This window comes from Aquarana catesbeiana, linkage group LG01 (assembly GCF_042186555.1).
Source record: "Aquarana catesbeiana isolate 2022-GZ linkage group LG01, ASM4218655v1, whole genome shotgun sequence".
Taxonomy (NCBI): Eukaryota; Metazoa; Chordata; class Amphibia; order Anura; family Ranidae; genus Aquarana; species Aquarana catesbeiana.
Window position 1 is genome coordinate 6,662,897 of NC_133324.1, and position 13,210 is coordinate 6,676,106.

Sequence of the window (13,210 nt, forward strand, 5' to 3'; positions counted from 1 at the left end):
CCTCCATCATACGCGGTGCACCAGCAAATCGTTCCACCCGGAAACACGGAGCAGCACTAAGTGTCTGCTTATCATCTGTACCCACAGGGGGCAGGCTAGAGCGGGGAATCACACTCATGTGCTCATCATAGTGTGTCACAGGTGGCTCAGGTGACCACGCTGGACACCTCCTGAGATGGATCAGCCCTGTCTGTGTATTTGGTACTGGAAATCATGCAGAGATGGTGAAGGGGTTCAGACAAAGGCAGTTTGGATGGGGAACTGAGGCCCCACCCAGCAGCGGACCCCACTCGGCTGCGGGCCCCATAGTGCCCACCCGTGTCGCTATGGCGGTAGTTCCGCCACTGACTTCGGACCAATGACTAGAAATGTATGAGGCTGGAGATTTGCCTGTTGGAGAGGGAGGAGTATCCTGCAATAGACCCCATACACGGAGGCTGGATATATCATCATTTGGAGTCATGATGGGTAGAATTTTATTTTGAGGAGAGTTAAGAAACTTAGTGGGATAGCCCCATTTGTAGGAAGTCTTCTGCACACAGAGATCATCTGTTACACATTTTAATTGTTTCTGTTTCTAAGTGTCAAATGCAAAAATATCTGAACATAGAGGGTCAAGACCTGGATCATCTGTTGGTGGCAGAAAGATGTAGTTCCAGTGTCCACCAGCGGGTGTCTCCCAAAAGCCAGCAGTTTCTAGTAATCGTTGATGCTGGCTCCTCTTTTGCTGATTCTCCTTGCATGAGTGTTTTGATCTGCTTGCTGTGCTAGTCTGATGCTGTTTCCATTGCTCCTGCTCCCCTTGTTTTTGATCCAAGTTCTTTTATCTCCCTTTGGTGGACACAGTGGGTGAAAGGTCGCACCAGAACAGTGAATGTTCCGTCCAGTTGACATTTGTCTATAGGCAGGGTGGAAAGTGGTTAATTATTCTGACTAGCTCTTTGCTAATGATTGGACGGTCCATAAGTCCAGCTTGGTGTGGCTTAGGATTTGGAAAATTAGGATTTGTCAGAAAGCTCTGAAGAGAGGTCTTGGCATTAGCAGTCAGTTTTTGCTAAAGTTTGGTAGAAATTGTTGACGAATTTGTTTTAAGACCGTGTACCATCTGCCAGTTTAAAGTGGAAGTAAAGTTAAAACCTAACTAACTATAAACCTACTTTGCCACATTCTAAGCCTAATCTATACTTAGCAAAAATCACTATACTTACCTATTCTGCAGTCGCTCTGGTCCAGTCTTCATTGGCGGATGTGTGTGCAGGAGAAAACCGACAATGGCTGTGAAATTCCTGGGAAGTGACGTCACCCATAGACCTACTACAGGGCTTCCATTGTTGGCTGCCTCTCCAGCACACTGAAGCCACCGCTGACAGCTGATGCTGGGACTGTAGCATCTGCAGAATAGGTAAGTATAGCGATTTTTGCTTTACAGGGCATGATAGATTAGGCTTAGAATGTGGCTGAGAGTAGGATTAGAGTTAGTTAGGTTTTGACTTTACTTCCACTTTAAGTCTAGGTAATGCTGGAACATGGGGTCTAGGGTTCCATTTATTGGCCAAGAGAGATCCAAATTTATTTTGCCAAGTGAAAAGTCTGTGATGTGCCCGCCGCGGTGACTTCTCTACTGCCCTAGTCAGACCTTTCACTCGGTGTGCACATATTCTGCTCTATGAAGAAGAGTAGGGATTGTTCTTCCCTACATACCAGAACTCTCTGGGCAGTTCTGGGACATAGGTGTGAAGTAACCAAATAGGCAGCTGGTCACCTAGTCAGAATGGTGACCAGCAGGGGGCTGAGGTGTGCATAAATGGTTTGGGGCCTAGAACAGCGGGATCCTTTGTCTGGTAGAGAGAGAGCCAGCCTGGAGGGGCTGTCTCCCTTCCTGGACTATCCAGTAGGGACAGTTTAAACACTGTCCCAGCTCAGGAAGAGCTGGGGAGGGCTGATTGACTGCAAAGGATTTTCTTTTACTTTCACCTTCGATGATAGGGAATCTCCCTAACGGGGACAGAAGTAGCAATATGATTCTAACAGGTGTTCTCATCCATCTCCAGTCTGTCCAAAACAAAGGAGTAAAGTTTTGCCTTAAGTCCCTTAGCATTTATAGATGTTATCTCAACCATTTTGGATAATTTCTGTGATTCTTAGAAGGGTTTTCATGGGCCCCATGTATAAAGAAAAATATATCAAGCTAATATGCTTATAAAGGACATAAAGAACCAAGAGAGTCAATATACGTAAATCAGTGATGAGAGGGGCATGATTTGAACAAACAATGCAGAACATCATGAAACAGTAATGAACAATGAACTAATAAAATACACAATGGGCGTGTGGTTGGTGTCCTCCTTCTGACGGGGTGGTTAAATAACACCTGAACAAGAGGTATCCCAATCCCCCGACCCATTATACAGAAGGCTGCTGACTGGTGAGTGAGAAACGTAAGGCAGGAGGGTGAGTAGCATTATGTTTTAGGGACTTCTGATCAATCATTAGAAATGTAGGAGGCTGGAGCTTTGCCTGTTGGTGGGGGAGAAGAAGAATCCTGCAATAGACCCTATACACTGAGAAAGGAGATGCCATCATTCGGAGTCATGATGGGTAGGTTTATTTTGATGAGAGATAAGCAGCTTAGTTGAATATTCCCATTTGTAGGAAGTCTTCTGCCCCAGAGATCATCTGTTACACATTTGAATGGTTTCTGTTTCTCAATGCGGTAGATGCAGAAATATCTGAACATAGAGAGATGTTTCTATGGCTTTGGAAGTTTACCAGTTTTCCTGGAGGTGGACAGGAGTCGATTTTTTATGTGGAAGAAATGTTCTCTAACTAGTCCATCTCTGGGGACCGCAGGTGGGATATGTTCAGGCTTAACAATTCTGTGTGCCCCATCAATGATAAATTCCTGGGGAGAGCTCAAATGTAGAATGATTTCATAGAACAACTGAAGATTTGGAATCAGTTCAGTCTGGGTTATCTCCTCTGGTATGACCTTGAATTTAGGGTTTCTTCTTGATTTGTCCTCAAGATCAGCAATTTTATCCCTGAGCCCCCTTATCTAATGAGCTTGTGCCTGGTAAGCATCAACCAGCTCTTCTTCTACTTGGCCTATTTATCTCTGCATGTGGGGGAATGTAAGTTGTAAATCTTGTTGGATTTCCTGTGCAGGGACAGCAGTATATTTGTTTTGCCATGTTGGCAGAGACTGGTGTGTGTGTGCAGCAGGGAGGTCGGATAGAAGGATGGAGCGATCAAGCTGATGTGGAAAGAAATTCAAGAATCGAGGTGCAATTCTCTACCATGGCGGACACCCCCCCATATTATATTTCATTTTTTTGTTTCTTGACATTTTTTTCAAATTTTTTACCTGTTTTTTGAAACTCTTCGGTAGCCTATATACTATTTATTTTAAAACGCACAAACCTCCACCAGAAGATGAAAGTATCACTAAAGGAAAACCTTTTTTTTACTTTTGGATAGAGTGGAGAGGGATTACAACCCTTTTCAGTTTGTATTGCTGTCTGTGTCCCCGTTAAAGTGGAGTTCCACCCACATTTGGCACCTTTTGGGGGGGGGGGGGAACGGGTACCTGTCTTTGACAGGTACCCATCACCACTTCTGGGAGACTGGGCCGCGGTGACATCGCTCAGAAGTTAGGCCCCCCTCCTCCTTCCTCTGCCGCCGGGTCAGTTAGAAAGCACAGCTTTGCGCATGCACAGTAGGCAACCAGCTGTGAAGCCAAAAAGCTTCACTGCCAGGTTTCCCCTACCACAAATGGTGGAGGCGGCCGAACCCAAGAGTGAAAATCAGCTGTGGGGCCTACATGGCGGGCTCTTTGGACAGGTAAGTGCCCTTATATTAAAAGTCAACAGCTACAGTATTTGTAGCTGCTGATTTTTTTTTTCCCCCAGGTTGGAACACCGCTTTACGGAGATTCCCCTCTCTATTAGTCCTGTTTACCATTGACATTGAAAGTGAAGGAAATCCCAAATTTTGGGTTGTCATAGAGGGGAAATCTTCTGATGGGGACACTAGTTCTGCTGACCTGGGGGCCCCTTCAAGAAATTCCCTTAATTTACAGGGATTTCCTCTCACTTCCTGTTTGATTATGGGTGGGCTCAATTCAAGAAAGAATATCTCATGAGATAATTGAATCAGGTGACACATTTTCTCCAATTATCCCATGAGATAATAGTGAAGGGAAATCTCTGCAATGGGACACAGATGGCAAAAAAAAAAAAAAGTCTGACGGCTTAAAATCCTCCCTTTCTCTATCCAAAATGAAAAAAAAAAATATTTTATCCAATGCATATTTTCAGTGCAAGCAAACACAATATGATACCCAATTTTTTGGTAATATATAAAAGATGCGGTTGCACCGAGTAAATAGATACCAAACATGTCAAGCCTAAAAATGACTCTCTCCCGTGAAATTGCAAAAAAAAAAATCAAGGTACTAAATTAAACTTAAATTAAGGGTCGGGCATTTATTTAAATAGGTGCGTTCTAATACAGGTACATATATCATTAACTTACAGTGCCTTGAAAATGTATTCATACCCCTTGAAATTTTCCACAGTTTGTCATGTTACAACCAAAAACGTGAATTTATTTTATTGAGATTTTATGTGATAGACCAACACAAAGTAGCAAAGAAATGCTGAAGAGATCCGCAGCTCAGGTGGGAGAATCTGTCCACAGGACAACTATTAGTCGTGTTCTCCACAAATCTGCCCTTTATGGAAGAGTGACAAGAAGAAAGACATTGGTTTCCCCCTCTTCAGTTCATCATGAATGCTGCTGCCAGACTCACAATCTTACCAGTCATTCAGTGTCCACCACCCCTCTCTGCTAATCCCTACATTGGCTTACGCTCACCCAACTAATAAAGGTCAAGATACTAAAAACAACCTTCAAAGCTGTCAGAAACTCTGCACCCAGCTACATCACAATTCCAACCAAACCATTCTCTTTGCTTCACCCAAGACCCTTCTGCTGTCTAATTTCCTTGTTAAATCTTCACATGGCCATTTCCAGAACTTCTCCAGATCCTTTCCCATTTTCTGGAACTCCCTACCCCAGTCTTTCTGATTATCTCCTACTCTGTTCTGGAGGTGATTTTTGAAAGCCCTTCCCTTCAAAGAGGCCTATCCTGTCCCCATTTTGTAAAGTGCCCTGAAAAATCTTGGCAATATATAAATCCTGTGTGATAATAATATGTAATTGATGTACTGTGATAAATGGAATAATTTGGGATTTCAAAACTCAGTGATAGTCTTTACAAGTAACCTTCTCCTGTCACACGTGATTCCTTATATCTTTTCTTCCATAGCAGGTTTGCCAAATTTGCTCAAGGTATCCGGATAGGTGTACAAAAATTGTCCTTATAGCAAGCCTGGATCTCTCCCCTGATTGGCTGACTGAGTGTATGTAAGCTGAACAGACCTTACAATTGTCATCATAGCCAAGAATAGCAGAAAATGTCAATCCTGAGGGTCCTGTCCAGCCTGGTCCTGCTCAGCGGAGAATATGGTGAGTACACCCGTTGGATGTTTGTGGCACATTGTAACATACTGTATGTAGGGATGAGCCCTACATACAGAGACCAAGAACAGATCGGTTTGATTCTTGAGGGTCTGAAAATGGCTATGGGGAGTAACTATTTTTGGTACAAAAAGAACTATCATGTTCGGACTAAGGGGGTGGCAATGGGAGCTCATTACGCTCCCAGTGTCGCCAACCTTTTTATGAACATGTAGGAGGAGGAACACATCTATGAGAGTGAGTGACCACAATTAATATTCTACTGAAGATACATAGATGATGTTATTATCTTATGGGAAGGACTGGACATTTACACTATGAGTGTCCCTCCTTTCCATCCATTCACATGCTGATATCCCGTGATTTAACACACCGTGGAAGAGATCCCTGCATTGGATACCTGGAACAAAGGCTGATCTGACTACATGCTTCTTACCCCTGTAGGGGTGCAGCTATCTGGTGAGTGTGGAACCTGAGAGGGGAGCACGAGTGTTGATCACTTTTTGCACAGTTGTGACCAGTCTGTCGTATACAGTCACTGTGGAATTTGGCACCGGTCACTTTGGAGAGTCACGTTTATGGACATTGATTGCACAAGTCACTTTGGACTATTACAGGATATTACACATTTATTTTGTGTTGCTTTTTATACACATATATTTCCTTTACTAGCACTTCAATAGTTTGTTTATAGATGAAGATTTTGGTACATAGCAATTATTGCATATAATTCTCATAGTTTTACAAGGTAGTATCTGGATTTCATATAGTGGGCAGACGTGTCTGGAAGTTCTCCACTTTGACCACTGGGGGCATGGTAGTCCGTTTGTCCTCCCGTGGATCATGTTATTCTAAGTAAGCAAGTAGCCAGATGAACTAATGCTGTGAGAACTTTTAGTGCACTCCCAATGACTTATATACAGTGGGGACGGAAAGTATTCAGACCTCCTTAAATTTGTCACTCTTTGTTATATTGCAGCCATTTGCTAAAATCATTTAAGTTCATTTTGTTCCTCTACACACAGCACCCCATATTGTACACACAGCCCCCCATATTGTACACACAGCCCCCCATATTGTACACACAGCACCCCATATTGTACACACAGCCCCCCATATTGTACACACAGCACTCCATATTGTACACACAGCACTCCATATTGTACACACAGCCCCCCATATTGTACACACAACACCCCATATTGTACACACAGCCCCCCATATTGTACACACATCACCCCATATTGTACACACAGCCCCCCATATTGTACACACAGCACTCCATATTGTACACACAGCCCCCCATATTGTACACACAGCACTCCATATTGTACACACAGCCCCCCATATTGTACACACAGCACTCCATATTGTACACACAGCCCCCCATATTGTACACACAGCCCCCCATATTGTACACACAGCCCCCCATATTGTACACACAGCACTCCATATTGTACACACAGCACCCCATATTGTACACACAGCACCCCATATTGTACACACAGCACCCCATATTGTACACACAGCACCTCATATTGTACACACAGCCCCCCATATTGTACACACAGCACCCCATATTGTACACACAGCACCCCATATTGTACACACAACACTCCATATTGTACACACAGCACTCCATATTGTACACACAGCACCCCATATTGTACACACATCACCCCATATTGTACACACAACCCCCCATATTGTACACACAGCACCCCATATTGTACACACAACACTCCATATTGTACACACAGCACTCCATATTGTACACACAGCACCCCATATTGTACACACAGCACCTCATATTGTACACACAGCACTCCATATTGTACACACAGCACCCCATATTGTACACACAGCACCCCATATTGTACACACAGCACCTCATATTGTACACACAGCACTCCATATTGTACACACAGCACTCCATATTGTACACACAGCACCCCATATTGTACACACAGCCCCCCATATTGTACACACAGCCCCCCATATTGTACACACAGCACCCCATATTGTACACACAGCACCCCATATTGTACACACACCACCCCATATTGTACACACAACCCCCCATATTGTACACACAGCACCCCATATTGTACACACAGCGCCCCATATTGACAGAAAAACACAGAATTGTTGACATTTTTGCAGATTTATTAAAAAAGAAAAACTGAAATATCACATTATCAGCACTTTATTATGTTTACGGATGAAGATTTTTTTTTGGCACATAACACTATTTGCATTTTTGAAATCCCACTTTTTACTCTTTATTTTTATTGATGACATTTTTGGCACAATAGGATCATTTGGAGTCTTGGCAACAATTTGCACTTGCACATGCACTTTAGCACATTTTCAAGATCGCTTTGGTCAATATATTACTAAGTCTCTTGGCAGTGCCACCTACCTCTTTATATTTAGAAATGGAAAACTACGAGGAATGGGACTTTGAGGGCACATAAGTAATTCAACTATGAAAAGATAGAAATTATATTTTAAATTTTATTAGCTTAAAATTGCAAAACTAGACATTTAGTTTAAAAACAGTACATACTGCGTATAGTAGTAGAGTTACAACCATATCAAGTGGACACTTCCCTGCATTTAGTATCTGAAGCCTTGTTAGTGATACAGACAGTCTAGTATATAGTTATAAAAAGGAGAGAAAACCTTCCCGGTATGGAATCGTAGTGACTGTAAAGGCGTAGATGGGTTGAGTTGCAGGTACAGTAATCGACTTGTAGATGTTCTCTATGTACTTATATACTCGTGCTCAACATGTTTCGCGTTGTAGAACGCTTCCTCAGGAGCTAGAGATAGTTCTGCTGGATATACATAGAAAAAAGATTTTTTTATGACAGTACAAACATATATATATTGTATATCCAATAATCAAAACAAACTATACAATTTTTAGAGTATATACATTTTGAATTCTTAACTCCCTGTGGTGATCCATGGAGGCCCCCCCATAAAGGAAAGAGGTCTCCCAGGTGCCAGTGGTACAACCCTGTGACTGGGGGGCTTGAATGGCCTCCCCAGTCACCGGGTTGTACCACTGGCTTCTGGGAGACCTCTTTCCTTTATGGGGGGGCCTCCATGGATCACCAAAGGGAGTTAAGAATTCAAAATGTATATACTGTAAAAATTGTATAGTTTGTTTTGATTATTGGATATACAATATATATATGTTTGTACTGTCATAAAAAAATCTTTTTTCTATGTATATCCAGCAGAACTATCTCTAGCTCCTGAGGAAGCGTTCTACAACGCGAACCATGTTGAGCATGAGTATATAAGGACATAGAGAACATCTCCAAGTGGATTACTCTACCTGCAACTCAACCCATCTACGCCTTTACAGTCACTACGATTCCATACCGGGAAGGTTTTCTCTCCTTTTTATAACTATATACTAGACTGTCTGTACCACTAACAAGGCTTCAGATACTAAATGCAGGGAAGTGTCCACTTGATATGGTTGTAACTCTACTACTATATGCAGTATGTACTGTTTTTAAACTAAATGTCTAGTTTTGCAATTTTAAGCTAATAAAATTTAAAATTTCATTTCTATCTTTTCATAGTTGAATTACTTATGTGCCCTCAAAGTCCCATTCCTCGTAGTTTTCCATTTCTATATATACAATTATAGGGACGTTGGCACATTTTTTGCCAGTACCTACAGTTTACCTGTTCTGAGGTACTTATTAAACTAGGACCTCCTTTTTGCCTACCTCTTTATATTGCACTCTACTTCACGCGGTGAAGTTTCCAGGGGAGGCAGCAGCCATATTTACACCTAAGCGTGGAACTATACATATACAGTATATAGATGTTGCGTTGTATTATATGGTAGTGTGTAACAATGTATTACTGGCAGTTATAATAGGAATGTGTTTATTTTCTCAGGTTTCGGCGTTGCTGTCATCAGGCCCCTTATCTCCGGTTACGAAAGGCCTGTGATTATTGAAAACATCAACTTTAGTTTTGGGCCATGGCAGGTGTGTCTTCATGTGCAATCACTTCTTTCTGTAGGGGTCCCCCAAGGCTCTGTCCCTGAAACCCTTCTCTTTTCTAGCCACACCTCCTCATTTGATAACCTTCTACGGCTCCCAGTACCAGCTCTATGCTAATGACACCCAAATCTATCTCTCTACTCCCCACCGCACCCCTTCAGTCTCCTCTCACAATACTAACTTATTAACTGACAAATCAGTATCACACCACACCACTTCTTCAAACTCAATCTTTCTAAAACTGAGCTCATAATTCTCGCCCACCCTTCCCCCACCCATGCCCACCTCCCTTACTTTCAATAAAGATCAATAATACAACTATAAGTCCCCCCACTCATGGCAGGGTGCTATGTGACATCCTGGACTCTGGCCTGTCCTTTCAGCCCAGAATCCAATCACTGTCCTAACTTTTTAGACTTCACCTCAACATTATCTTCAAAATCTGCCCCTTCTCAGCCAATGAAACCACTAAGCTACTCCTTCACTCCCTTGTTATCACTCACCTTGACTATTGCAAGCTCCCTTCTCATACGACTGCCTCAGCATAGGCTATCCTCCCTTTAGTCTCTCATGATTGCTATTCCCATGGTCATTTCACTTACCAGCTTCTCAGGGTCTCTGCCAATCTTTCCACTGGCTTCCATTCCATGTCTGCCACTTTTCTCTGCCAATCCCTCCAATGGCCTCCATTTAGTGTCCTCCACCCCTCTTTGTCAGCTCCTTCCCTGGCTTCCATTCAGTGTCCTCCACCGCTTTTTGTCAGCCCCTTCACTGGCTTCCATTCAGTGTCCTCCACCCCTCTCTGCCAATCCCTCCACTGGCTTCCATTCAGTGTCCACCACCCCTCTCTGCCAATCCCTCCGCTAGCTTCCATTCAGTGTCCTCCACCCACCTCTGCCAATCCCTCCACTGGCCTCCATTCAGTGTCCTCAACCACCCTCTGCCAATCCCTCCGCTAGCTTCCATTCAGTGTCCTCCACCCACCTCTGCCAATCCCTCCACTGGCCTCCATTCAGTGTCCTCAACCACTCTCTGCCAATCCCTCCACAGGCTTTCATTCAGTGTCCTCCACCCCTCTATGCCAATCCCTCCACTGGCCTCCACTCAGTGTCCTCCACCCCTCTATGCCAATCACTGGCTTCCATGTAGTGCCCTTCACCCCTCTCTGTCAATTCCCTAACAAAAAAAAAAAAAATTCTAAATGACAACAACATACCAAGCCATCCACAACCCAATTAACATCTCCAGTCTTGTCTCAACATATCACTCAAGCCGTCCTCTCCAATAATCCCAAGACCTCCTGCTCTCTAGAATCTCCCTTGTGACCTTCTTCAATGCTCACCTTCAGTAAAGGGGTGGAGGGGTAGGTGAGAAAATGTGTCACGCCAAAGAATGTCAAGGGGCATAAGATGGCACTAGAAGTACCTAGGAGATGAGCCGTTGGCAAACTGAGAAGGTAGACGCCTGCCAAACATCAAAGAGTGAAGATATGTGGAGAAGCTTTCTCCTTCTATCCCCAATGGCAAAACCTCTCTATATTCCAAGAAAAGAATACAGTCTTGCTGGCATAGATACATAAAACCAATAGGAGGGCTGAAGGTGCTGCTTTGGATTTCTGCCAGTGTTAGCAGCATGTCTGACTGCCTAGATAATTACAGTGCCTTGAAAAAGTATTCACACCCCTTGACATTTTCCACATTTTGTCATGTTACAACCAAAAACGTAAATGTATTTTACTGGGATTTCAAGTGATAGACCAACACAAAGTGGCACATAATTTTTTTACAAATAAATATGTGAAAAGTGTGGGGGGAGGGACATTTGTATGGCGCCCCGCTGAGTCTATACTTTGTAGAACCCCCTTTCTCTGCAATTACAGCTGCAAGTCTTTTTGGGGATGTCTCTACCAGCTTTGCACATCTAGAGAGGGACATTTTTGCTCATTCTTCTTTGCAAAATATCTCAAGCTCTGTCAGATTGGATGGAGAGCGTCTGTGAACAGCAATTTCCAAGTCTTGTCACAGATTCTCATTGTGATTTAGGTCTGGACTGTGACTGGGCCATTCTAGCACATGAATATGCTTTGACCTAAACCATTCCATTGTAGCTCTGGCTGGATGTTTCGGGTCGTTGTCCTGCTGGAAGGTGAACCTCCGCCCCAGTCTCAAGTCTTTTGCAGACTCTAACAGGTTTTCTTCTAAGATTGTCCTGTATTTGGCCCCATCCATCTTCCCATCAACTCTGACCAGCTTCCCTGTCCCTGCTGAAGAAAAGCATCCACATAACATGATTCTACCACCACCATATTTCACGGTGGGGATGGTGTGTTCAGGGTGATGTGCAGTGTTAGTTTTCCCCCACACATAGCGTTTTGCTTTTGGGCCAAAAAGCTCAATTTTGGTCTCATCTGTCTAGAGCACCTTCTTCCACATGTTTGCTGTGTCCTCCACATAGCTTCTGCCAAACCGCAAATGGGACTTCTTATGGCTTTATTTTAACAATGGTTTTCTTCTTCCCACTCTTCCATAAAGGGCAGATTTGTGGAGAACACGACTAATAGTTGTCCTGTGGACAGATTCTCCCACCTGAGCTGTGGATCTCTGCAGCTCCTCCAGAGTTACCATGGACCTCTTGGCTCTTCTCTGATGAATGCTCTCCTTGCCGGGCCGGTCAGTTTAGGTGGACGGCCATGTCTTGGTAGGTTTGCAGTTGTGCCATACTCTTTCCATTTTCCGATGATGGATTGAACAGAGCTCCGTGAGATGTTCAAAGCTTGGGAGATGTTTTTTATAACCTAACCCTGCTTTATACTTCTCCACAACTTTATCCCTGACCTGTCTGGTGTGTTCCTTGGCCTCCATGATGCTTTTTGTTCACTAAGGCTCTCTAACACACCTCTGAGGGCTTCACAGAACAGCTGTATTATAAATACTATAACTACTGAGATTAAATTACACATAGGTGGACTCTATTTACTAATTAGGTGACTTCTGAAGGCAATTGGTTCCAATAGTTTTTAGTTAGTTGTATCAGAAAAAAATGGGCTGAATACAAATGCACGCCTCACTTTTTCAATATTTATTTGTAAAAAAATTTGAAAACCATTTATCATTTTCCTTCCACTTCACAATTATGTGCCACTTTGTGTTGGTCTATCACATAAAATCCCAATAAAATACATTTACGGTTTTGGTTGTAACATGACAAACTGTGGAAAACTTCAAGGGGTATGAATACTTTTTCAAGGCACTGTACTTATGTGATCTTAAGCTAAAGGAAAGTTTTGGAGTCCAGAACGGCGGGTCCTTTTTCTCCATGGGGTAGGTGAAGTGGTCTTTATATAAAACAATGACTTCATGATTCTTCTTCCACAGATCAGCGAAAAATCCCACTTTTGCGTTGGTTCCCTTCTAAACGATCGCTGGGTTGTCACTACTGCCCGCTGCGGAGTCACGTGAGTCTTATATGATAATATTCCACTACAAAGTCATTGTTCACTGCAATGCTTCACTGGTAATTTGTCCTTCCTGAGCCTCTGGTTTATAGATCAGATACATCCTAAATATAGAACCATTTATCCAACTGTCCATCCAGAGCCTCTGGTTTATAGACCAGATACATCCTAAATATAGAAC

General features: G+C 43.1%; 1 protein-coding gene across 9 annotated transcripts in view; it reads left to right on the forward strand.

Moving 5' to 3' along the window:
* Positions 1-2,318: 2,318 nt before the first annotated feature.
* The window catches only part of LOC141124155 (chymotrypsinogen A-like), a 48,231-nt gene continuing 37,339 nt past the window's right edge, over positions 2,319-13,210 (forward strand). Inside the window, exons 1-4 of one of the 9 annotated variants that reach the window (XM_073612233.1) lie at positions 2,319-2,425; positions 5,333-5,529; positions 9,469-9,560; positions 12,950-13,029. In XM_073612233.1, coding sequence (XP_073468334.1) covers positions 5,478-5,529; positions 9,469-9,560; positions 12,950-13,029 — 224 coding nt within the window. In that variant the 5' untranslated portion in view covers positions 2,319-2,425; positions 5,333-5,477. Of the gene's footprint in view, positions 2,452-3,696; positions 3,841-5,329; positions 5,530-5,951; positions 6,001-9,468; positions 9,561-12,949; positions 13,030-13,210 lie in introns of those variants that run through there. The other 8 variants (XM_073612229.1, XM_073612230.1, XM_073612231.1 and 5 more) reach the window with 8 other exon arrangements.